Source organism: Microcebus murinus, chromosome 12 (genome assembly GCF_040939455.1).
Source record: "Microcebus murinus isolate Inina chromosome 12, M.murinus_Inina_mat1.0, whole genome shotgun sequence".
Classification (NCBI taxonomy): Eukaryota; Metazoa; Chordata; class Mammalia; order Primates; family Cheirogaleidae; genus Microcebus; species Microcebus murinus.
The window spans coordinates 86,025,332-86,051,711 of NC_134115.1; the positions used below are offsets into that span (position 1 = coordinate 86,025,332).

At 52.8% G+C, this 26,380-nt stretch overlaps 2 protein-coding genes across 8 annotated transcripts in view; both read left to right on the top strand.

Moving 5' to 3' along the window:
• Window positions 1-20,550, top strand: part of RALGPS1 (Ral GEF with PH domain and SH3 binding motif 1) — a 269,878-nt gene extending 249,328 nt beyond the window's left edge. For all 6 annotated transcript variants that reach the window (XM_012771947.2, XM_012771954.2, XM_076009044.1 and 3 more), the window contains 6 exons: window positions 8,307-8,390; window positions 9,611-9,716; window positions 10,157-10,249; window positions 10,432-10,537; window positions 12,244-12,335; window positions 16,073-20,550. In XM_012771947.2, the coding sequence (XP_012627401.1) occupies window positions 8,307-8,390; window positions 9,611-9,716; window positions 10,157-10,249; window positions 10,432-10,537; window positions 12,244-12,335; window positions 16,073-16,102 (511 nt within the window). In that variant the 3' untranslated portion in view covers window positions 16,103-20,550. The remainder of the gene's footprint in view (window positions 1-8,306; window positions 8,391-9,610; window positions 9,717-10,156; window positions 10,250-10,431; window positions 10,538-12,243; window positions 12,336-16,072) is intronic.
• Window positions 20,551-21,917: 1,367 nt separating this feature from the next.
• The window catches only part of GARNL3 (GTPase activating Rap/RanGAP domain like 3), a 168,748-nt gene continuing 164,285 nt past the window's right edge, over window positions 21,918-26,380 (top strand). Inside the window, exon 1 of one of the 2 annotated variants that reach the window (XM_012771966.3) lies at window positions 21,918-21,996. Coding sequence is in view for 1 of the 2 variants with exons in the window: in XM_012771965.2 (XP_012627419.2) it covers window positions 22,613-22,704 (92 nt within the window). In the remaining variant the exon portion in view is untranslated. Of the gene's footprint in view, window positions 21,997-22,540; window positions 22,705-26,380 lie in introns of those variants that run through there. The other variant, XM_012771965.2, reaches the window with a different exon arrangement.

The window sequence follows — 26,380 nt, forward strand, 5'->3', positions numbered from 1 at the left end:
GTCTAGAGTAGGCACTTCTTGGATGGGATCTCCTTCGAGTGCTGGTCTCGCTGCTGGCGCATTGGTGCAGACTCCCAGCCCTGCCTCCAGCAGCCTGGGAACAGCCCTGCAGGAAGGCCATCCTATTCCTTTTTCTCTCAGGACCTAGCTCTTTGCCCAGCCCCACTTTACTGAGCAGAGCAGGAGGCCACCTGCTTTGGGGAATGCCAGTGGGGCTGTGATGTCCCCTCCAGGCAAGACCAGGCCCAGTGCAGTCCTGACCAGCCAGTGCCAGCTGTCGTTTGGCCACCAGTCTCTGCCTCCCTCCTGCACTGCCTCTCATGTTCCCTGAGCAATCCACTCCCAAAAAGCATGGGAGCATTCTAGGCTTTGCTGAAGACTCCCTGGGAGAGTTGGAGGATTTACCTCTTGCAGCTTGAACATCTTCCTTCCATGGTGTTCTTCTGTCACAGTCAGTCACCCTCACGTTGCCACGTGGGTCTCCTTTATTCCCAACCTTGATGCACCCTATGCTCTCCACCCACTGTGTCCTCCCTTCTCTCCCAGGTCTGCCCCAGACCAAATCTTCCTGCTCTATACAGGGGAGGAGATTCTCTCTTCCTCAGAAGCCTGAGTGTCCGTTCCCTAGGCCTTGTTCTCTCCAGAACAAGTCTCCTCTACTCAGAGCCCCCACCAGCTATGCTCCGCAGCTGCTGTGCAAAGGCAGCTTTCTCTGTATGCCACACCTGCCTAAGCACACGGTGCGGCAGAGCCGGGGCGAGGGTGGGAGAAAGGAAGAGGCTGGCCCCATGGCGCTACAGCTTAGAAGCCACTACCTTCCAATGATGTTCCCCCAGCCCAGATAACAAGCCAGTCCCAGGCCAGGAAGAGAAATAGAGCCAGATACCAAGATGACAGGCAGGGAGACCACAGGCCAGAGACCCCACATCACACCCTCCTTAGTCACCATTTATGCCACTGTCAGCAGGCCAAGGGGGGACATTTGGCCTTGTGAGTTTGCCTTCCCCAAGTTTATACATATAGACAGCTCAGCCCAGTAGGCTGAAGGTGGCCCTTAGGTGGCAGTTGGGGTTCTGACTGCAGGCAGGTGCCAGAGTGTCCCAAGTAGTTACCCTTAAAGAGCACCCATACTAGAGCCCACTGAGCCCTGTAGACCTACTGCAGTGCTGTCTGGTCAGCAGCCAGGTTGGGGGTGGCTGCTGGCACCAACCCCTGTCCTTGCTGGGACTGCAGAGTGAGGGTACACGGAGTGAGGGGCACCCCCTTCTGCTGTTCTTCACCTCTGGCCCCCACCCATGTCAGCCTTGGCAAGGTCACAGGACCTGTGGGGTTGGAGAGGGGCAGCCAGACTAGGGCAGGGTTTTCTGGGCATTCCCTGGCTGCCCTGGAGCCGCTGCCTCCCTCGGGGCCCAGAGTGAGGACAGGGCGGTGGTGCTGTGAGAGCTGGGGCCACTGGGCCATGGGCAAGGTGGGCTTGCTCTTCTCGGTGACTCTGCCTAGTGTCCCTGACTGCAGCTGTCCTCACCTTCTGCCTGGGGACACTCTGGTTTCTCTAGGAGAGGCGGGAGGTGGCCCTGAAAGGCAACGTAATGAACCAGAAAGCAGGGTCTGGGCTTGGCCAGGCGGATCCCCAGCAAAGCGCAGGCTCCTGGGAAGTGAAGGGCTTAGGGAGCGCGTGGTGAGTCAGGGGCGGCAGTAAAAGGTAACAGGGCCGCTTTATGCCAGATTTGGGAAGCAAGTGTTGGCACTAGGGTGGGAACAAGGGTATCGGCCTACAAGCTAAAGTATATTTTAAATGAGGTAGTTTTTTTTATTAATAACAGAAGAACAAAATTGTAGAGACAAACATATATGTATGTAAGAAAATACATGATATTATTCATCTTGATTATCTCTGGGTTGTAGGATTATTGAGTGAGTTTCTGTATTTTTTTCTGCATTTTCCCAGTTTTCCACAATGGGTAAATGTTTTTTTACTACCCAGAAAAAACAATGAACATATAACTTTTAAAAAGGAAGAGATCATCAGAAATGACTACTAATCAGTTTTTAAGAAGTGAGATATGAAAATGTGTTGCAAAGTGCATCACAAAACACTCAGCCATTGTCTCCCTAGTCTGACCTCGCCGGTCTCTGTGAAAGGGCCCTCTCGCGGGAGAGACAGGCCTGTGATACAGGCGCTGGAAACACTGGGGTCAGAGGAATCGAGAGGGGGTGCCTCACAGCCCTCTTAGATGAAGAGCAGGTCCCTCTTCCTGCCTTGCACGCGGCCACAGGTGGGATTAGTCAGAGCCCACAGAGGCCGGGGGGCAGTCACTCGGGGTGCAGTGGGAGCGTCCGGCAGGGCAACCTGCCTCAGGCTGCAGGTTCAGGGGTGGCTTCCGGAGGATGGGACGGTTAAGCAGAGGCCCAAGGACATTTGGTGAAGAAGACCGTAGTGAGCCCTCAAGGGGCTTCCTGGGACCCGAGGAGGCAGCCCTTGAGCTCTGAGTCAGGTAACGGGATGGGGCAGATGGCCCAGTGCTCAGCGTCCCTACGAGCCCATGCAGGTGAGATGGGCTCCATGGTGTGTTCTGCTTTCTCGTGTCCTGAGCTTACTTCCACAGTGAGAGGCGCGGCCGGCCATGCTGGGAGGGGCCCAAAGCCAGGACCACTGACCCCACTCAGGGCCTTGGGTGCCTCTCAGCTCCTCTGAGCCTCTGTTCCTCAGCTCTGTGGCGAGGACACACATAGTGAGTACCTAGCACATAGGTGGAACTCCCATGGCTGAGGAACTGATTTGGGGACTTTTATGAGCCTCTTTCAATAGGTACATCTTACCAGCAAGACAGCTACCCGGGGGTCTAAGGCTGGGTAAGAGGAAGAAAAATGTTCCCAAATGGTAGTTCAGTCATCATGGGATGGATAGACTAGAATGAAGGCAAGTTTCCACCAGTCCCTGGTGGCCTCCAGGATGGCACTGAACCATGGGGAGGGTCCCTCTGAGATGCTGCTAGAGACATTTGGTCCCATAGGTGCCACAGGGTGTGCTCGAGGGTGTTGAGGAGATAAGATGACGTAATTTCTGCCCTGTGCAAGGTTTACGTGTCGGTTTCAGCTGGTGGAAACCCCCAACATGCACAGGAGGACACCAGGAAAGTGGAGCCAGGGCACAGAGCACCAAGCCTGCTACTCCAAAACAGTGTTTTTAAAGGCACTCCCTTCCTTGAGAAGATCAGAGGACCCTGCTGGGTGCCCCAGGTAGCCAGGGCACAAGGATGCCTCTCCAGCCTCAGCCTTGGCAGGATTTCAGGAGAGGTGGGCTACACTCTGGAGGTGATCCTGTGGTGAGGGCCCCTCAGGCTGTGGCACAGCCATGGGCATGGCCACTCTCAGGTGCCTCTCGCAGAGGCCCTCACCACACACCCAATGTGGGGCGGAGGCCCAGGATCCCGGGCTCACGCCCCTCACTCGCCCTCGCCGGGCCTGGTGCCACAGTCCATCCTGCTGCCTCGTACCTGGATTCGGCTCTCTGCCGCCGGAAGCCCAGTTAGGCAATGTGCCAAGCTCCTGATTTTGGTTTCCCCCAAAGATGTGATCTCTTGCTTTAGTACCTTAGTTCCAGACACCAACATCTGGTGAGTGAGGCCCTACCCAGCAGACTCCTCTGAGACAGGAGTGGGCAAATGCCGGGGACCTTTGCTTGACCTGTCCTTGGTCCCTGAGCCTTTGCCCACGGGCCCTGTAGGCTAGCTGTTGCTGCATGGTAGCTGAGAGATCTCTGTCCACCACTTCTCTGTCCAATACTCACAATTCCGTGAGAGCCAGCACCTGGAAAGCGGGCAGGACCCTCCTTATGTCTTATGTCTCTCCTCTCTGCATATCGCTTTACTCTCCTTTCTCTGCAGATGAGATTTCTGGACTTCTCTGTGCACAGAGGGGAAGGTGGATACCTCACAGCTCCCAAGTACTCATGTGATAGTTTCACCCAGCCACTGAGCCTGACTTTCAGCCTCTCAAATCTGGCTCTTAATTGCCAGGAGAGAAAAACTGGTTAACCTGGCTTGGGTCACTGGTGCTGCCCTGTCTACTCAGCTGTCAGAAGGACAGGGACATGCAGTACAAACGGGTGAACCAGGGATATCACCCAGGGAAGGGTGGGTGGCCACAGCAAATGTCTTTCAAAAGTACTGCTAAAAGGGATATCCCAGGGTCCAGAAGAATTCAGGGTGGCAGCCTCCTGCCTACAGATGAGGGTAAATCATCAGGAAGTAGCCAGTGGGACTGGCTTCCTATCAAGGGTTTGCTGGGGGAGGTAAACACTGTTGATGAATAGTGGACCCTCACACAGGTACACTCCTACCAGGGCTCTGTGTCCTTGAGACAGAAGAACAAGGGTGGGGAACCCTATTTCTGCTAAGACCAAGATTACTGAGGCCTCAACTGATTATTATCCAAGACTCCTCTCTGCTCCCAACCTCTAGACCAGCAACAGGGACTCAGGGCTGTGTGGAATCTAACTCCCAAGATGCCTACAACCTAGAAAGTGATGGACGGGGGAGCCGGCCTATCAGACCCACATGGCTCATCTGAATGCTCGTGACTCTCTTGGCCCAAGCAGTACCCTTCTGCTTCTAGCTGCTTCTAGCTCAGCAGCACTGCTCACTCCTCCTCTTCCCAGTGTGGTGACCTTGGGCAAGTGACTCCACCTCTCCAAGCCTCAGATTCTTTATCTATAAAGCAGGGAAAGTAATAGTGCCCACCTCCCAGTGTTGTATGATTAAATGAGACACTGAGTGAATTCTGCTTAGCACATTGCCTGGCACCATCGTCTCATCACTGCCACCACCATCGTCATCATCCCATCATCGTCACCACCACTACCATCATCATCACCACCACCACCATCATCATCACTACCTTCATCACCTTCAACATCATCATTTCCTTCATCACCATCATTGTCATCACTACCTCCATCATCATCATCATCATCCCATCATCACCTTCATCCTGTCTCCACCACCTGTCATTCTGTCCTCGTCATCCTCAGCACCATCTTGCACCCGCTGTGGGACTCAGGTGTTCTTCCTGGCTGCCAGTCCACGTGTTCCCCTGAGCTCCTGGTCAGGGTGGGCCTCAGTCACTTGCTTTAGCCTCCTCCTCCCCCTCCATCCAAGAACCTTGAGAGGGGACAGTCAGATGGCCCTCCTGGGACACATTCTGTCCCATGACTGTTCAGCCATGTACTCTCAGAATGATGCTGGGAAAGGTGTCTGTGGTTCTGGAGTGGGACACCCCAAGCCAGAGAAATCTCATGGTTTCTGGGATTCATTGGGTACCACCATCCATTCATTTGCATTTTCTGGCCCTGAACTTTCTCATAACAAATCATCTCAGATAAGGGACACTTCCAGTGGCTGAGATCCTGGCTCCTCTACTGATGCCAGCCTGCCAGGCAGCCAGAGTTCTCCTGCCCAGCACAACCCTCTGCCAGCCCTGAGGGGCTCACGTGGGACGGGAGACTGGCCCCCACCACCCTGACTCTAGTCTCCTACAGGTTGGTCCCAGGGAAAAGTCACCCTTACGTTGCCCCCCAGCTCCAGGGACAGAAGGCTCTGACTTGCGCAGCCTGGAGCATCGAGACTGGCACAGGCCCTCACCCCATGCAGGAAAGTGAATCTCCCTTTTTGAGCACTTGCATCTCTATCTCAATGACAGGCCAGCAGAGTGGGACAAGTGGCTTTGCCTCCTTGAGCCTCAGTTTCCTCATCTAAAACAGGGTATGAGAGCAGTGCCCTCACGGAGCTGGGCAGGTTCCTGTGCAGAAGCACCTAGCTGGCATGTGGTGAGCAGTCGATGAGAGGCAGCTGTTAGTACCAGGCAGCCAAACCACCAGGAGAACAGTCCACGGGGAAGCCCCACCCCAGATCCTCGGGCCTAAGAATTCCGTGGTCTTTCAGTCTCAGAGACACTGACAAAGCCCAGGCAGGGTGAGCTCCAGGCAGAGACCCCCAAGCAGAGGCACCTCTGAGAGGTGGACCCCCACAGTGGAGACCCCCAGGAAGACCCCCACAGTGGACCCAGTAGGGGTCCCCTACGTAGACCCCTCCACGTCGACACCTGCCTTGACAGGCTGCACCTCACAGTGGTGAGGAGCTGGGCTGTAGAGTCAGACAGGCCTGAGTCTGTCAAGTCCTGGCCTCCAAGGCTCGTGTCTTGGTCAAATAGTTTCACCTCACTGAGCCTCAGTTTCCTCATTGTGGGGAGGAGAGTGGCGCTTACCCAAGCTTCCTGGAGAGAGTGAGCACCGTGGCCTGGAGCGTGAGCACTCGCCCCCCAGTGACTCTGTATCTGCTGGCCAGCACCCTGCACCCCGGTGGCCCTGCACCCCCGCCGTCCACCACATTGCGGATCTCCTCACTCCCTTAGGAGGGGCTCAGGGACAGTCTGCTTGCAAGGTTAGCCTGGCTGGAAGATGCTGGTTCAAGCTGTCCCTCAACAAATGTCAGTTGTGCCAAATATCTGTTAGATACGCAGCCATGGACTATCTCACGGAAAGGGCGAGAATGATGGAAGGAAGCAGCAGCGCTGCCACCCGCCCTGTCTAAAGAACTGCTGGTGACTGTGGACAGCCCACTGTGGGGTGACAGGGAGAAGACTCACGAGAAGAAAGGTGGAGCAGAGGAGCCAAGGATCTGGCTCTGGGCAGAGGCTCTGTTGCCAACTGCAAACAGACAGAGCTCAAAGGAGACGCCCCCTGGGCAGCCGACAAAGCCATGGAGAATGTCAGCGCAGAAATGTTCACTGTCGAGCCCCCTCGGGAGAAATCCCGGGTTACGGCGGAGAGGAGGAGGCTGGCCCCGAGCAGCCCTGCTTCAGCACGGAGCTGTGCCATCCTGCGGAACACTCAGTTGTGAGGTGCTCAACCAGTGGCACCAGGAACAGCAAAGCACTGAGGTCTGTGACTGAGACAGATGCGTGGTAATCTGCACGGTATCACTTTCACTCTCTGCATTCCAGCCCTCCTTCTGAATGGAAGAGAGGAGGCGGCAGCTCGCCAGTGGGCTGGGAGTCAAACACACCAGGGCCTCTCGTCTGTGCCACGGCTCAGGTGGTGGTGGAGGGTCAGCCTGTGGCCGTCGTGAGACCCAGTATGTTAGAGGACTTGGGGACTGAGCACATGCTGTGGCCATCATCCTAAAGACGAGGTGCTGATGGGCAGGAGGTGTGAGGCCCAGAGCACCTGTCCTCGATGACTCCCACCAGCGCTGCACTCAGGCCCCTGGACAGTGGACCCAAGACAGTCACCAAGAACAGCTCCTCCTTGGATGGAGGATAGAGGGCCCTGGGCTCAATGATGGGGTGCCGCACCTGCTGCAGTGAGTGGGACATCCCCACAGCACCCAGAGGTGCTGGCATCCAGGGCAATGTGCAGTAACCTAGGACTGGTCATGGAGAGCAGAGGAAATATTTGCAAAGGCAGCCTGGACCTGGTCTGACTTTGTAAAGTGGGTACGATCCTTGTCTGGCCCATGGGAAGGAAAAGCTATAGTACCGGGACAGCCCATGCTGCAGGGGTGGGGAGAAGGCTGGCCCATCAAGTGGATGTAGGAAGTGAGTCTTCTAAGACAGGCCAGGGTGAAGGAGGGAGGAAGACGGCGCCTGCCCCCAGAGGGGCTGCGCTGAACATTGTCCTGGAAGGCTCACTGCCAGGAGCACAGGTGAGAGGAAAGCCAGGCGGGCGGCCCACGGAGCGGGCCTGGAGCACAGCCCCTCGGGTGCTGCAGCAGGTCACAGAGCAAGCTTGCAGGGACTGGCTGGTGGAGAGGACGTATCAAACAGGAATTCACTGCGTCCTGGGGAATGCCCCCGGGGCCTGCTGTGCAAGACTACCCACAGGTCTGTCTACATGCACTTTTAACTCGGACTTACCATGGACTCTACGGGCCAGGCCCTACAGTGTTTTCTATTAAACGTCTCAGCCTCACACTGGGGTGAGTGGGTGTGCCTGGATTTTAGCCATCCTGCTGACACTGGGAAAATGCTGAACATTCAATAAAAGTTAATGAAACAATTACCTGGAGACTCCAGCACTTTCCTGGATGGAGGCGCTAAGGGGCGTTGTGCTCACTGACCTGGCAGCTCCAGGTGTGCCCAGCTGTGCCTGCACCAGGACCAAGGAGGCCAGAGGAAGAGTTGGGGGGGGACAGTGCTCTGCAGGGCGTCCCAAGCTAACAGCCACGTGGCCTGAGATGCTCTTGCCTCCTTTGGGAACGTCTGGTCCTTCTAGGCAGTTGCTAAAATTTAACCCTTTTCCTCTGAAGCAGGGGACGTCTCTATGCCACGCTGGGGCCCAACTGGCGAGTTCCAGTTCAGAATTCTCCCAGAACCCGGAGCTGCGTCTACAGGTACTCCTTTATTCTTTCGTTCATTTGTTCAACACTTAGCTTCGGGGTGCTTGTTGGGTGCCAAGCACTGTACTGGAGGCTGCGGAACGAGACGGACACAGTCTCCGCCTCCACCAGGCTGTGGTCAGGCGGGCGCGCTGACTGTCCCACGGAGGGAGCGTGGGGAGCTGGCTCGGTCCTGAGGTCGGGGGCGCCTCCCTGAGGAAGGGGCTGGAGGGGCTGAGTAGGGTCAGGAGAATGCTCCCAACCAAAGGGACAGCTCTGGGCCGTGAGGCAGGAAGAGCAGGGTGAGTTGGGAGTGAAGGCCAGGCAGTGCCATAAGGAATGAGGGGTATGGATGTTCACCCAGACCTCAAAACCAGCAGGGAGATGTGGGAGGGGTTTGCTGTGGGTGGGCAGAGGGAAGGGCAGGGTGGTGGCATGACGGCGGTGGCATGGACCCAGGGAGGCTGGGGCACTGGTGCAAGGGAAGGTGACAAGGGGTAGAGCAGTCGGGCGGCTGAGACAGCCGGCCGGACATATTTAGACCAGGGACCAGTGCATCCTTGGGATGGATTAGGTTGCAGGGACGTCAGTTTTCTGGCCCAAGCAGCTGGTCGGTGCTGGTGTGGTTCACCAAGCTGGGAGATAGGCGAGGGTGGGTGAGGTGAGCTCAAGAGGGAGGTCTGGGATGGCCATGCACTTGGATATCTTCACCTGTAGACGGTGCCTGAATCCGCAAGGGAGAGGGTAAGAGAAGAGCCAGGAGGCGAGGGTGCAAAGAGTGTGGCGTGCAGGCTGCTCCCTGCCTCCACCCCTCCCTGGGCTGCTCCTCCAGGCTCTGCCAACACAAGGGGGAGGGTCTGCCAGAGCCTCAAGGTCAGAGGAAGCCCCCAGGGCCTGTCCTGGAGAGTGGCCAGGAGGGAGTGCTGCCAAGGGGTCCTGTAGGATAGGGTGGGGGTGCTGAGAAGGGCCTAGGTTATGGGGAACTTGGTCACCAAGCTTAGAGTTTTGCAGCTGCCAGAAAGACAAACGGGATGAAAGGTCTCATCTGTGATGGCCCTTTATGCTCTTCTGTGGCTCAGCCCTCCCCTCCTGGGCCTTGCCCCAGCACTGTGGAGCCCTCTGGCCTGTGGGAATGTCACAGACTCAGCAGTGTGGCACCCGTGGACCCCAGTGAGTGAGAGGGGACCTGACCTCAGCCCCTCCAGGGCAATGACTGACTGGTGGTGTCCCCTCAGCCCCACCGGCCCGTGCATCTGTACTCTGGGGAGCGCAGCAGCAGTGCCCACCATGGAAGGGCCTCTGAGGAGGAAAACCCTGCTCAAGGAAGGCCGGAAGCCCGCGGTAAGTGTAGCCCACGTCTACCCAGAGGCAGCGTGGCTGCAGTGAAGGGCCTGGGTCCGGAGACTGGCCAGTCTGAGTTCCAGCCCTGGCATTGTCATGGAGTGGGCAAGGTCCCCAGTTTCCACATCTGTAAATTGGGACACAATAGTGCCTACTCCTGGAAGACTCAGCAAGGAAGTCGCATGTGTGGCAGAGTGTGTGCACACAGCGAGTGTACGGCACTGAACACGTAGGAATTGTGCCCTGGCAAGAGAGGGGAGGGAAGAAGTGTCCCCTCCTTGGTCCTAGGTAGAGCTGGCATTGACAGGGGTTGGTGGAGGGCCAGGGAGGAGATGAGGCCTGCACTGGCATGGATGAGGGTGGCTGGGTATGGAACCAGGCAGCCAGGGGCCTCTGCCCCACCTCCCCCGGTGGCATCACTCTTCCTCCCTTTCCTCCAGCTGTCCTCATGGACCAGGTACTGGGTCATACTCTCAGGATCCACCCTCCTGTACTACGGAGCCAAGTCCTTGCGGGGCACAGATAGAAAACACGTAAGTCCCACGAAAGGATTCTCATGCTGGGACGTCTTCTAGCTGGGGGGACCCCTGTGACCTGTGGAGGATGGGGGTGGGAAAGGCGGGGGTGGGAAGGAGCCTTGCCCGGCCCGGGGCGGCCCCCCTTGTGGAGTGGAGGGCTGGGCCCGGGCCTCCGCTGTGCTGTTGCTCTCCTCCAGTATAAATCCACACCCGGCAAAAAGGTCTCCATCGTGGGCTGGATGGTGCAGCTGCCTGACGACCCTGAGCACCCAGACATCTTCCAGCTGAATAACCCTGACAAAGGTAGGCAGCAGGCCGCAGCCAGGTGCCTGGATCTGCTCTCTGCCCTGTTTCCTCTCCTGCTAAATGTTCCTTTCGAAGTTATTAGGAGCTTTTGAAGCAGATGTTTTCTTATTGTTTTAGGTTCTCAAATTCATAGCGTCCCCTCCCTAGTTCACAAAAGTTGCATAGATTGTGGCAGGTGTGTCCGTTGAGCAGTGTGCAAAGCATGTGGCTGCAGGAATCCTTACCAATGGCCACTGGGGCCTATCACCCTTGGAGTTGTAGCTCAGGCTCTTGTCATATATAACAGTGCTGGATGAGGCAGGACCATGTGGCTGGAAGGGTCTTGGGTCCTGGGAGATTTCAGGGATCTCTGACATGCCAGTGCCATGAGACTCTGGCAGTGTCCAGGTCCAAGGTCAACTCAGAGAAGAACTCTTTCAACTTTCAAAAGCTCCGGCGTTACCATCCCCAGCTGTCTCCCAGTTCCTCCTACTTCCCTCCTATCCTCCATGATCATGCTGGGATGAAGATGCTGGGTGCCACCCTGTCCAAGAGCCCTGTCTTCACTGATATTCAGAAGAGGCCATGGCTAGTCTAAATAACCCTTGTCACATGACCAAAACCCGAGACTGCCTGAGTCTTGGATTCCAGGGAAACTGATGGGAGCTGTTAAGTCCCAGAGCATCTTCACACCTTAACAGGAATGTTCTACTGCAAGGTCCAGGTCCATACAGATCATCTGGGGGTCCTGTTAGAATTCAGATGTGGATTCAATAGATCTGGGGTGGAGACGAAGATTCTGCATCTCTAACACGCTGCCAGGTGATGCAGGTGACGGTGCTGATTGAGAGACCACACCTTGAGCTTCAGGTTCTAATGTTCTCAGCTGAGAGGCAAAGAAACAAAGGGATACAGGAGCCTCAAGCAGCCCAGGGAATGAAGAGAAGACATTGCCGAGTTCTCTGCTGTGTGGCTGAGCGGCACACATGTGCCAGTGTGTCCTCAGGTGGTAACCGTTTGATGGTCTGGACTGGATTAGCAGAGGTTTCTCTAGGAAATGGACTGAAAGCCCTTATGGCCACGGGCCCACAGGCCACTCGTGGGCCTTATCCCAGAGGAAATGTGTGATAAATGATGACCAGGCTCCATGGATGGAATTCAGGGATGGAATTTCAGTGACTTCTGACTCCCTCAATGATGAATATAGACATCCACCAACAAAAATGTTAGCAACACCTGTAATTTTATCTCCAAGAAAAATCACAGCTACTTCCATATCATATATTATTAGCAGGTATCTTAAAATATCATTTATGTTCATCTATTTAAAATTATAGTTCAGTATCAGACCTGCCACTAGATATTATTATTAGTGCTTTTGTATAGAAGCACCTATAGAATTACACCACTCATTTTTTTTAGTAGTTTGATAACTATATTTCATTATTATTGAGTTCCTTCATATTTTATTTCATGCATTTAAAAACATTATTCTAAGAAGGGGTCCACAGGCTTCACCAGACAGCCAAAGGCACCAGGCCCAGAAAATGGTTAAGTGCCCCAGTCCAAAGGGACAGCCCAGGGAGTGCGGGAGCTGCTTCTCCCCTGGGGCTGACCCGCTTTGGCGAAGTTGCCCGTGTTCACGTCTCTCCTCGTGCCACAGTCGTGGGCTGGGACATTCCCACATGACCGTCTTCTTAACCCACAGTTTCTCTCTCCATCAGGCAATGTTTACAAGTTTCAGACTGGTTCCCGGTTCCATGCAATACTGTGGCACAAGCATTTGGACGATGCATGTAAAAGCAACAGGCCTCAGGTAAAGTCACCCAAATCCTGCTTGTCACTGAAATATCCTCTCCCACCCTCAGGACTAAGGGTCCTTAGGAAATGGGCTCCCTTCTTCCCTCAGAGCCTATAAGCTGTGTGCCCAGGGACCCTCTTTTGATCAGCACTCCCCCTTGAGCCAAGGCACTCCCTTGCTCCTCTTAGAACTAACCCAGCTCCAGACTGGAGCTCTGGTCTGGTTCCTGTGTCTTTCTCACTGCAGGAAATGCCACAGAAACATCCACTGGGGGACAGTTAGGAGGCAGGTGTGATATCACCCCAGGATCAGGCTCCAGCATCTATTTAGATCATCCCCCCAAAAGGTGATTGCTTGGGAATACTCCAAACTGACTAAAGGGCCTCCCTGCCCCGCAGCCCACGGGAATAATGACAGCTAACTTACCAAGGGCCAGCCACGTGCCAGGCAAGGCTGCTGATGAAGGAGCTTCCAGTTCCTCAGTGGGATTTGTACAGGTGTGAGCCCCCTCTGGGCTCCCCCACCCCACTCTCACCAGGCAGTGTGTGAAATGCTCCACATGTGGGAATTGGCTGAATTCTCCCCGCATTACTGTGGTGGGGTAGGTCTCCTAACTGTCTCCGTTTTATACTGAGGATCCTGAAGCTCAGAAAGGGGCAGACACTTGTTTGGGGGTCCCACGGTTAGTGTAAGGGGTGGAGCTGTACCCTAACTCAGGTTCGCCTTACTGTAGAGTCTCTACTTGCTGTCCTGAGCTCTTCTGCCTTCACGTCCCTGGGTGTCCCTGCAGCTGAGCGCAAGGCCCTGGAAGGGGGCCGGCTGGAGCTTCCTGCTCCCTGGGCTCAGGAGCACTGGTGCTCCCATCCCTAAGTATCTGTGTGAGTGCTCCCCAGGGACCAGCCAGAGGCAGGAACTAGGGAGGCTGGATCCCTGTCCTCAGCCTGTCTGGAGAAGATGGTGGCAGCTTCAAGGAGGAAGGGTGGGTAGAGACTGGAGGAGATGATAAACCAGTCTGGAGGGACCTCAGCAAAGGCACATCCACACCAGACATTTGGGTCCAGGAGGACAGGGACTTCATTGTACCAGTCACAGACTTCTCGGTCCCTCAGGGTGGTTCTTGTAAACCAGAAGGAGGTCTCTAGTAGCATGTTCTAGGGCTCTATGCTCAGCTGGGTCCTGTTCAGGATTTTCATCTGTAACAGAGATGAGGACATGCACAAGAAGCTGAGCGAAATTACAGGCGTTAAGAAGCCAGAAACCAGAATTAGCAGAAAGTGCTTGCCAAACTAAAACAATAGGACAAGACCAGTACAAAGATACACTTGAGGTGCAATGGGGTGGTTCAAAATAAATTGCAATCGAGTCCCTTCACTCATACATCTGACTGCTAGGAGTTTGTCCTAGGGACGTGCTCACACATATGCTCAAAGGTGTGTGTTTAAGAGTGTTCACTGCAGCATTGTTCCTGAAAGAAAAAAAACCCAGAAACCTCTGTGACCCTCTGGAGATCTGCATTGTGCAACACTCGCAGTTGTTAGAAAGACAGAGGTAGATCCGCGTGAGATCACCTGAAAGGCACAGAGAGGAAAAGCTCTGGCAGGACAATCCCAGTTATATTAAAATGCATGTGCATAGTTACCATATGCCTGTTTCTATATGCATGTAAAGTCTCTAAAATGATACATACACAAGAAACTATAATGCTGTAGTTTCTAGAATGCTTACAATATATTATGCACATTCAACAAATGTAATTGCCCGTCTCTGTGACGGGAAGACTTCCTCAGGGTGACCCAAAGGGAACGAAGTGTTGAGGCTTAAACAAGTGTGCAGCCGCCTCCGGCCGCATCAGGAGAGGAAGAGTGCCCAGGTCCCTCTGCACGGTCATGCTGTGTGTGTCTGGGGTTCCTCCTGGGCTCTGAGTGCCACTCTCCGAGAGCACAGCACACTGAAGCTCACCTGCCACACACAGGTGGCCTCTTGACTCTTGACCTGTGCACAGGAGGCCAGAGCAGCTCCAGGTCCAACAGAAGCCGACAGCCGTGAGGGGGCCACCTGGATGTGGGGTGGAGGAAGAGGCAGGGCTGTAGCCTTGGCACTGTGGCGACCCCAGCAGGGAGCAACAGTGGGAGCCCTGAACAAAAGCCATCGTCCCTCCCTAGAGGAGCAGCCAGAGGGTGGCAGCAGCTCCACAGCAGGCAGCAGGGGACTGCGTCAAACCCATCTGGCAGAAGGACTCATTAGTCGTATTTCACGTATTGGCAAATGTGGTGTACCCTGGCAAGGTTTTGCAACTTTTGAGGATTTTTGTCTAATTTTCAGACCTAGTGGATGGAATTTTTTTCTGCATTTTTTTCCTTTTTATTTCTAATTTGCTTTCAACCAAATATTCCCACTCTGCTGTATGTAATAGTAAAAAGCTGGCAGCAACCTGAACATCCACCAGCAGAGGATTATTTAAGTCAACCCCAGGCTGTACGACAGCCTGCCAGGAGGGGCAGGAAAGGGCGCTGCAGAAACGCCTCTGCTCCCTGGGAAGCCTCAGCGACTAAGATTGGTTTCCATGTTGTCAAAGCACACTTCTTAAAATTGTTTTTGCCAACTCTGAATCCACTCAAGCCTTATTTATAACATATACATAAGATATAAACGACAGCATTGAAACCAGCAGGATACACCCACCACCCAGCCTGCCAGCAGAGCCTCCCAGGCCCCAGAGCACCTTCCGCCCTGCGCCCACCCCGCCCGCAGCCACTCTCCTGATGTGTGTGTTTGCCGTTCCTTCATAAGCTTAGAACATGTGTTTGATTCCTTCATGTATTGTCTGAGGTGCTTTTTTTTTTTAAAAAAAAACTTCTTTATAAATAGGACCATAACCATGTATTTTCTTCTGTGTCTGGATTTTCCCCTACAACCTATTCCTAGGATTCATCTGTGCCAACACATGTAGCAGCCATTCATTTATTTGCACTGATTTTGTTTTTATTGTTTCTTCTGTTGGTCATCCCAGGAATGATTCCTGCGTTTTGCGAGAGTGAACAGTGCTGCTGTGCCCATTCTTATAATGGTGCACAGAGATGCATTTCTTCCTATTTCATCATTTTGAGCAAATTGACACCAATATGGGTTTATATTTGATGAGGTTACTTCTAACCAAATCTCCTGAGACTCCATGGCAGTGCTAGGGGAGGAGGGCTGGGGCTGGGGCTAGGAACTTGTCCTTGGGGCACAGCTATGGGAAGGTTGTGGGGTTCCTGATATCCCTAAACTTACTCTTTCTCCTGTGCTTCCACATGCCAGTTCCTGTCATCCCCTAATGAAACACCCCTCTTCTGCTGGTATCCCTTCCAGGGACAGAGGCCCCCTTCCTGCAGCACTTGTCTCCCCGCCCCAAGCAGAGTTTCATTTTGATCGGAGGATAGTGGTTGCGAGTGTGGACTCAGGGGTTTTTGCCTTGCCACTTAGTCACTGTGTTTTTAACCTTTCTAAGCCTCAGTTTCCTCATCTTTATATTGGGGATGATTCTAGTACCTGCCCAATGGGGTTGAAGTAAGCACACAGGGACACAAAGCCTGTGAAGTATGCAGAGCAGTGCCCGGCTTAGCAGGGGTGGCTTAACAGAGGGTGGCCTCTCCCTACCTGACCTCAGTCACGGACTCACTGGGAAAGGCCTGTCCCTTCCCTTAGAGACTACTCCCTGCCCCTCTCCAAGGGTTCGGAACTTTGACAAGCGGCTGAGCTTTCTCTTCCAGGTACCTGCAAACCTTATGTCATTTGAGTAAGTCTCTGCAGGACGTGGCGTGACTTCAGAGGCTTCTGGGAGCCCGGGCTGGGCCTGGTGGAGAAGAGCAGTCCTGGGCACAGGCTGTGGGCCAGGGTGCCAGGAGACTCACAGCCGGACTCAGGGGACACGGCCTGTGGCCTCACAGTCCCAGAGGGCTCCACCAGTGTGGGATCCACCTGTCAAGCCCCAGCGACTCTCATGGCACTCATTCTGCAGCACCACCTCTTGGGGCGGTGTTCGGACCCCAAACTGTACATCCCGCCCTCCCTCTCTGGGCCCCCATCTGTCCACCAGCTGCTTCTGCGACTAGAAAGCATTCGGCCCATGTTGGGTTCTCAGTGCTTTCTACTGCACAAAGAGTGGACGGTGTTAACCTGCGGAAGGGGCCCGAGAGAAAGAACAGGCTGTGGAACAGGCTTTCTACACCCCAAGTGCACGGGGTCGCTCGCCCACAGGGCTGCCTCAGATTTTGTACAACCCCCGAAGCATCCTCTGCGTGTGCGTGCGAGTGAGTGTGAACTCTTTGAGAAACATGCATTTTGGCACAAGACTTGCGACATCACACACTTCATTCGCTTTGAGGCCCTGCTTTAACCTTAGGTTATAGCCTTGTCCGCCAAGGAAGGTGAGAGTGAGAGCCCAGATCCCTCCTGTGTTAAGGGTCCCTTGCATTCTTTTACTGTAAACAAACAATGCCTTAAATTGTGTCTTGTTTTCTGTTCCTACGGGTGCTATTCATCTGGAAGGCCTGCTCCCTGGGCCCCTGGGTCCCTTCCAGGCCTTGTTGCTGTCAGCCCTTCTGAGATAGGACCCGGCTAAGCCCTGGCCTGCTTGCTTCCTCCCATCCCGTCTCCTGGCAGGGCCTGGGGCCCTTCTCTTCTCACCCCCTCCCACCATGCCAGAATGGGCAGTTGTGACACTTCCTCCCAGCTCCCCTCAGAAGCAGCATCGGAGGCCGCCGTTCTCCCGGTGATCAGCTGTGCAGAAGCCACTTGGCACCATCCTCTCCCCGCAGGGCAAAGCTTTTGCTCCCATCATCTCACTCCTTTGCCTCCACTGCCAGGGCAGCACCCACCGAGGTTCCTGATCACGATGGGGAGCTGAGTGACACTGAGGCCTTAAGCTCCCCCAGTCTTGCCCCCAAATGCAGTCACCAGCAAGTTCTCCATTATCCAAGTCCAAGGGCACAATTGTTGATGACCATGTGACAAGAGAGCAAAGCCCTGGGGAGCGAAACGTCCAACCTCTGCGTTCAGTTAGGAGCTCTTCACACCAACAACGTCCTATGTGTCACCTTTTATCACATCTTAAAGTGATTTTTATTTTGCACAAGTACATTTTCATTCAAAATAATGAATTACTCTATATCACAATACCTTCTCCCCCAACCCCTCTTTAATTTGGATATCCTAATTCTGAGAAGGAAACCCTTAAACAGTTTTCTGAAAGAGACTGAATTTCTGGGTCCTGGTTGCTAATGATTTCAGAGTTCACACTGATCAGGCATCACATTACCCTGAAGGGTTTCTGGGCTAGATGCTTCCAAACAGCATCTAAGCCATTAAACTGTAATAGGTCAATTTAAAAATGACCAAAGACCTACCACTGTACTTTGATCAAACAGTAGCAGCTTCTCTGAAAATTTGAATGAATTGGTAAAGAAAGCAGTTTTCACCGGGTTTCATTTTTGTGGTTGGGCCTTACTGTGCTCAGTAACTAATCTTCCTTTTGAACAAAGACTAGAATATTTTCATGCCAGGAGAAACTCCAGATGATAAAGTTGATGCCATCAAACCTTGACAATAGGTGCTTTGCACACCCACCCTGGATGTGTGCACCTAATTCTACCAATGACTATTCAAATCAGCATCTCGAGGCTGAATGACAGCACCAAATACACCAGACACCTCTGACCAGAACCATGCAGTGTTAACATTTTAACCTACATTGAATCTAATTCTACTTGCTACCTTTTAAAAAAAAATCCTTAAGTTTGGATGAAAGTGAAAGACTGGAACATCAGCTACTTATTTTCCTTGGGTTTCTTCACTCTTCAAAATGTCCTCATTTTTCACACATGAAATATTATAGATGCCAATCCAAAACCCGAGAATTTCAGGCACCACTAAATCAAATAATTTTCTGCCTGTTACACGTTTTTCTTATCTTTCACAAATGTTTTCTTCTGAGCCTAACTTGAAATAACACCATCACACTTCTTTTCAAAGTGTTTGGTCTTCTTGCTGATTGAGTCTGATCCTACATCCCCTCCCGGGAACATTCTTAGCTTGGACTCTTGAAGAATCTCTTTAGACTTTGTTGGCGCAAGCCTAGTAGAACTTTTAAGAGCTCTGAACACACCAGAAGAGTCCTGGAGATGGTGCTGGAAGATACTCAGCTCTCTAAGCAGGGGCTTGGGGCCAAGCGTGTGAGTTAAGTGCTCATTGTCTTCCTAGTATTGGCTTGTCCCTCAAGCCACAGATGAGGTGGCCTGCATGCCTGGGACCAAGGAAGCCAGGCACAAACTGAAAGTCCATGTGTGGATTCTAACCCTGGAGGGAAGCGTATCTGTTCTCTTCTCCTTGACTGTCCGTACTGCACAAATGTTTGTGAAGCCATTGAAGGTATTATGTCCTGCATGCATATGCTGTATTTTTTTTTTTAATGCAAACAGATCATGGAAGCCCAGATCAATTTGTAGAAAGCTGTCTACAAACTTGAAGTAGGTGGCTGGTAACATTATGATGTTCCAAAAGCAACTCTCTCACCTCTCCCTGGGAATAAATATTTCTCCTCTCAGTGGAATATGATTTATAACTCAAGGTTAGTCAAGTGCATTCTGGCAACTGAAATACTTCATGGAGGACTGACTTGGAGGAGAGCAGTAGAATGATCTGAGTGCGCCCAGTGAGAGAGTGCAGCTTGCCCTGACTAGAAGTCCGTTCAGCACCCTGTCAGACTGTGAAACCTGAGAAAGTCTATACTTTAAGGGATTCTGTTTAGGAAAGAACCCACTCTCTCTTGCCAACTGAATTTATAAAGCATTTTTTTTCTTACCAAGATGGCCAGTATTTCTTTCATCATCTTACCCCCACCTCCCAAGAGATGTATCTTTTAGGATGCCCCTTTACAGATGGAAACGGTCCGTGAACATGGGAAGCCATTTGCAAGGAACATATGCTCTATTCTTTGGGCGGGGGCCAGAGCTCATCACCCACATTGCTGATGCTTGTAACTACCAGGAGAACATTGCCAAAAACTCAGCCTTCTTTTTTGTGACCCCACAAATAACTTAAATCAGCTGTACATCATATTGACATGTTGAGTGATTTCATATTTACAGAAGAAAAAAACTACAAGAGACACTTTGAAAAATCAGATTCTCTGCATAAGGCCACCCATTCACTCATTTATTCATTGACATCGCTAGCAAGTGCTTCCAATGTGCCAGGCTCAACCTGGGACATGAATGGCTGAGAACAAGACAGATTTCCATCTCTGCCCTCATGGAGCTGACCACAAAACGAACAAATAATCCCCAGTGCGCACATCTTGGGCAAGATCCCGCCTCTCTCCTAGTCCTGAATACAAACCCTGTGCACAGATTCCTCCAGAAATGTTTCAGAAGTCTTGACAGACTGAACAGCCTCTTGATCTGCAAGTTCAGTTGCAGTGAGGACTAGCTGGAGTCACTGTTCTAGCAGCTGGTTGGCTGCGTATGCTGAGGACTCCGCAGGTGGAGTGAGAGTTGGGTCAGAATGTCCACAGTGCAAACACAATATGAGTGAGAGCTGCTTTTTCTTGGGTGTTGAGAACTTGTACCATGGACTTGAGACCACCTTGCAGCCCTATGCTGCATAGGCTTGTGTACCCCACGGGCAGCCTCGAAACCCTGCTTACAGCAGCAACACAATAGATCATCTGTTCGTTTTATAACCATTCATCTCTTTATCCATTTCTGAATGACTGTGACCATTCAGTGATGAAATAATAGTAATTAATTTATTAGTATGGTATAACCTTTAATAAATCTCGTGCCAAAATGCATGGTTTTCCACTTAGCTTTCAAAATGTTGCATAGAGAATAGTTTTCAATTTCTTATGTATTCTTCAAAGTAAGTTGAAAATCACTTTCTACATTTTAATTCGTTTCTTGTTAAATCTGTTGCATTCTCCTGGGCTGTCTTTTTTTCCAGCAGACCCCTGCATGCAGTTGTGTAAGGACTTTCTCTAATTCTTGTGAATTGTCTCACCCGCAATAACCACTGAACATCAGCCCTTTGTGGGATTCTTTAGATTTTTGGTGAAGTATTTTGTTACCTCAGTCTTGTATCAAGTTGCTGTATTTTTCAGCTTGTTACATTGATAATAATTGTTTCACTAATTAAATACTTTAATGTACAAACATCTTTGTTTACTTTGAAATTAAATGTGTTTTCCAATGAATATTGCTCAGTTTATTGAAGTCACATACATTCATTTAGCAAACAGTTGCTGCGTCAGACAGACATGGAGGAGGCATGGGCACCCATAGCTCAGCCGGGAAGTAACTAGAACATAACACAGGGAGCGGTGCCCTCGGGAAGGCAGAGGCACTGCAGTGGGCGCTCGGGGCAGGGAGGCGCAGGGGGCATTTGGAGATTGGGTTCAGAGACTGCAGAACACATGAGGGCAGGGGGAGGCAGGGATACAGAAAAGAGAAGAAGCAGGGTGAGGCTGGGGGAAAGCAGGCAACCCCATATCACTGCATAAAGGATGTATTTGCAGGAGCAATGGAATCTAAGTCTGAAAAGGTATGTTGGGAGGACTTTATGTTAGGCAAAAAACCAGAAACCCACTCTCGCTTGCTTGGAGAAAAAAGACTACCTTACAAGGGTTGTCTCAGCGAAACCTGCGAGGACCACGGAGTCAGTCTCGAACGGGGCTGGAAGGAGAACGCAAAGCTCTCTCTCTCATCTTTCTCTCATTGAGGTTCCCAGTCCCCTCTCCCGGCAGCACCTTCTCTCTCTCTCCAAACTGGCTCCCTGCTCGAATGTGCGGCAGCGAAGGAGTCCAGGCCTTACTGGGAAAGCACTGGCAGTCATTGAGGAAGTGTGCGCTAGGGGTGATCAAGTGGATCGTGGGATCCCCTGGCCCTGACTGCCTCAGTTGCCCAGCCAGTGCCTTCCAGAGCTGCAGCGGCTGGTTCTCCACGCACAGGCCCCCATAGCACACTCCTCGGGCTCTGCTCCGCCGTCCCAGTGGCAGGCCAGCGTGGCCGCGCCTCCCCAGCTGCGACAAAGCCCGCTCGCCTCCTGATTCTGATGGCACTGTGGCCCCTGGCTTTACCGGGAGGGGTCGCTGCCCTCAGCCACCGTGCAGACAGTGTTCAAGGTCTCTGAGAAGAATGCATCGGACTTGGGGGAAGTGAGGATGGTGAGGGTAGTGGCTGTCACACAGGTGGAAAGTGACAAGACTTGAACCCACAACAGGTAGCCTGCAAAGCTCCAGTCCCTCAGCCTCACTGCGTCTGGTGCCATAAACGGGCCCCAGGAGAAAGCAATACGTCCCCTAATGGTGAGATCCCCGAGCCAACACACACTTCACCGTAGAAGACTGTTTAGCCCGGAGGGCCGCATCCTCCCCGCGCGTGGGCCCGAGGGCGGGCGGAGTGGGCGGGGCCACCGGTGTGGGCGGGGCAGCTCGCGGGCTGGGCGGGGCTGAAGCGAGGCCCCGGCTGTCGGGGCAGTAGCGAGGAGGGCGGGTGCAGTGAGCGAGTGTGGGCACAGACAAGGGTCTTCGGAGGGAAGAGGCGGGGCTCCAGGGGGCGGGGCTATGCCTGTGGGCGGATCATGGCGGAGGCGGCCCCACGAGGGGGCGGAGCTACGATAGAAAGGGTCAGGAGGTGCTGAGGTGAGGTGGGTCCCGGCCTCGAAGCCGGCGCGAGGGGTGACGCTCGAGGGAGCAGAGCGTTGGGATGAGGGCTGGGGCCTCGCGGGAGCTCAGTAGCGGAAGGGTAGGTGGGCGGGGCCTGGCTCTGTGCTGAGCGGCAAGGAACAGGAGGGACGGGGCCGTGGACGAGACAGAGTTGAGGACCGGGTGCGCGTTTGGGGGTTGTGGGCCGCGCAGAGGTGCGGAGTGCCGCCGGGAGGAACTGGGCGCGGGTGGCGCAGGAGGGCCGTTGCTGGAGCTCGGGGCGGGGCAGGGGCGGGGCCTGCATGGGGCTCAGGGCGCGGGGCGGGCTGGGCTGTGTTTCAGGGCGGGGCCAGGGCGGGGCCTGGTCCCAGCAGAGGGGCGCGGGGCGAACTGGGCCGGGGCTGGGGCGGGGCCAGGGCGGGGCCCGGGCCCGGCGAAGGCGCGTGGAGTGGGCGGGACTGTAGATCGGGGCGGGGCCGGGGCGGGGCCCAGGCCCGGCGGAGGGTCGCGGGGCGGGGCGTGGGCTGCGGCGCGCGAGCCGAGCGGCCGGCCGAGCCCGGCCGAGGCCGAGCCCACCCGAGTGCGCCCGAGTCCGCGGCCCCCGCCCGGGGCTATGGAGCCGGAGCCTGGCGGGGCGGCTGCTGCGCTCCTGCGGCAGAAGAGGGCGGCGCTGCGGCGCAGGGGGTGCAGCTTCGAGAGCCCCAGGTACAGCGGCCCGGGAGAGGTGCAGCCGGGTGGGGCCAGCAGGGAGCCGGCCACGTGGGGGGCCGGTGGTTTGAGGGGACCAAGCATGGCGGGGCCGCGGCGTGGGAAGGGCCGGCGGAGGCTCTGAGGGGTGGGCGAGGAGCCCGGGCCGGACGCCGGGGGACTGAGGGTGGGCCGGGCAGTCCGGCGGGAGGTACCGGGGCGCGTGTCGGGCATCCAGAAGCGTCGGTCCGGTGGCAGGCCCTGCACGCCCGCGGCCCTCGGCGGGTCACAGGCTGTGGAGAAGGCGCCCTGCCTACCCCTTGTAAATGCTCAAGGACAAGGTCGGGAAGTAGCCCCCCAGGTCCAGAGAAGGTCTTCCTGCCGGAGCCTCGCCTTCCTGCCCCGCGTCCTCGCGCCGGGAACTGCACACCTGCTGCCGCCGCGGCCCCGCCCTCCCCGGCGCCCGTGGCCCCCACACTCGCGGGGCGCCTGGCGCCCCTCACGCCGCCGCCTTCCCTCCGCCCGGGCGCGGGCGGCCTGGGCTGGGGCTCCGGGCGGGGCCGAAGCGGCCCCTACCCTCCTCCAGCTGTGGCTCGCTCCTGAGCCGAGGCCTCGCAGTCGCGCCGTCCCGCCGCGGGGGTGCCCTCCCTCTGCTTCCCGGGCATCTCCCGAACTTGGAGCGCACGCTCCTCCCTCGACGCCGCTCGGTCGGCCCTACCATTTTCTCAGAGCCCGGTCCTCTTGTACGTGACTCCTTACACCTCCCAAATCCACATCCCAGTGGCCGCCGGAGGGGTCTCATTGAGGCGGTGACGGTGCCCCTCGCTGCCCACACCCCTGGAGAAGCTCTCCGTCTTCCACAGCGGAAAAGAAGGTTCATTTTGCTAAGTTAAAAAGCAAACTAACCGGGATCCTCAGTATGACGTGCCAGGCCCTTGACTTGGCCTTTCCCTCTGTCCTCAGTGCTTGGCATGCCTCGCCTCACCAGCAGTACTGACCAGGGCGTAAGCCGGCCTGGTCACTGCTCCATCCCCAGAGCTGGCTCAGGCCTGGCCCGTCACAGACGTTTACTATGTGTTGAATGAGTAAATACCTGACTAGTTGGTGATTCTTCCCTTATGCTGCACTGTTTCTCATCTGTGCCTTTACTCATATTATGCTCTTTTCGCTACTTAGAATGTTCTTACCTTTCCTCTTTGGGTAACACCTCCTCCTCCCCCTCCGGGAATTCTTCCCCGGGCCTCAGGCTGAGCTCTTTGCTGTTATCAACAATCTGTATGTGTCTCTGAGTCCACATCGCATTGTGTGTAGCTGTCCAGGGAGTATGTCTCCCTCACTAGGTGGGAGAACCAGACGGATACGGCCTGTGTCTTTGTGGTGCATATACGCTTGTTGCTGAAGCATGGAGGATGAGAAAACTATACCGAGAGATCAGGCTGAAGAGACAAGCAGCAGCTGGATCCCTCAGGCCTGAGGTAGAATGTTTGGAGCAGCACTGTCCCACGGAACTTTCCACAACGATGGAAACCTGTAATCCATGCTGTCTGGTAGGGTAGCCACTAGCCACCTGTGGCATTGAGCATTTGTAATGTGGCTAGTTCTACTAAGGATTGGAATTTTTATTTTATTTAACTTTAATTAATTTCAACTTAAATAACCACCTGTGACTAATGTTTACCCTACTGGACGCACCAGTTTAGAAACTTTTTCTTTTCCTCTGAATTCCTGCATCACCCCCTCCTTTGTCTTCATGACCTTATACCTGAAAGACTCCCAGGCCTCCAGAGTTTTTTTGTTCACTATTTGATACTCTATGATATTACCTTAAAAGCCCTAAGATGATAATAATTACCATTTTTCTGATTATAAAATTTAATTTGTGTTTGTGAGAGGAAATTTGAAAGATCAAGAAAAATATAAAGAGGATAATTAAATTTTTATTTACCCATAATCTCACTTGGTGTCATCTAGCCTTTTTCCTGTGTGTGTATATTTACATTTTAACTTGGTTTCTCATTTAATATGTTGTAAGGATCTTCCCACATCCTTAAACATTTCTTAAGAAAATTATTTTAAATTGTTGTATGATAGTCTGTCATATGGATATATTACAATTTATTTATTGGACAATATAGTTTATTTCCAGCTTTTCATCCTTACTAAAGGTGCAGTAAATCCATGTGCATTAATGTATGTATTGAGAGGTCATCATTTCCATAAGATAAGTTCATAGATGTGATGGGAATTATTGGATCAAAGAAAATGAACATTTTAAAGGCTTTTGAAGCATAATGCCAAGTTGCTCACCAGAAAGTTGTACCAATTTATAGTTCTTCAAAAAGCACACGAGTGAACCTGTTTTTTCCTACCCTCAATGCTAGGTGTTATTATTTATAAATATTTGCCGAAGTGGTACATTAATTTTAATTTTGTTTCCTAGTGAGGTGAAACTTTTTCACATATTTATTCATAATTTATACTTATTTCTATGAAATATATATGCATGCACTTTGTCTTTCTTTGGGAATGTTTGTTTTCCTTATTGAGTTGAAGCATTTTTTATTTATAATAGTAAGGGAATTAATTTTTTGATCAAATATATAGCACATATATATTCCAGTTCACTATTTGCCTTTTTACTTTCTTTGTGGTGGTTTATGATAAAAAAAAAATTTATTTTGGTAGTTATTTCTAAATTTAGTCATATCTTCCTCCTGTTTATACTTAAGTAGAAGAGAATTCCTTAACTTAAAACAGATAAATGTTCATCTGTAATTTCTCTCATTTTTGTTGTTTAAAAAAATTCCTTCCTTAATTCATTAATCCAAATTACCTCACAGCCCTGGCTGTGCATTGCAGTCACCAGTGTAGCATCTTACCATACAGGAGCATGATCCCCTACTCTAGGCCTCTTGATCCAGAAAGCACAAGGTGGCACTGAAGTGTGTGGATATTCCGAAAGCTCTGCAGGTGCTTGTGAGGCACAGCCAGGGGTGACAGCCTCGCCTCTTTTGTAGACTTGTTCCCAGATTAGCCTGCTTTATCCAGAGTCCTCAATTCCTTCTCATTTCCTGTTATATCAAATTTAAATGCCACTATCTCATGTTTAGGGCCTTTCAGAACCTGGTTTGACCATATTTACCCGATCATCTTGTTGACATCGGGGGAAAGGCATCATTTTCACTTTGGCAACTCTCCTTGCTAAATATCCTATGTCAGCTCTGATAACTGGTGTGCAGACACAGCAAACTAATGAATGTCAAGGAGCAAAGAATGGCCCAGGCATTAGGCATCCAGGCTGGTGGCATTCAGTGACTAGCTGGGAAACCTTGAGGCAGCAGAGCAAGACACTCATGCTGTTAAACCACTTGCCCTAGATGTGTTTGCTATCATTTTGTAGGAAGGCACATGACAAAGTATTCAAGAACAGGGCTTTGGAGTGAGACGGATCTGTGTTCAAGTTTCTGTCTTTTAACTCACCACACCATGTGAACTTGGACAAGTTACTTAACCCCTCTGAGTTTTGGTTAACTCATTTGTAAAATGACCTATCTCACTATATTGCTGTGAGCTTTAGATTAACTAATTTATACAAAGTATTAAAAACAATGCTTGGCACAAAGCATTACTAAATGGTAACTGTTATGAACAAAAATGATTAACATTTGAAAATTCTCAACCTTTCCCTTCCCTT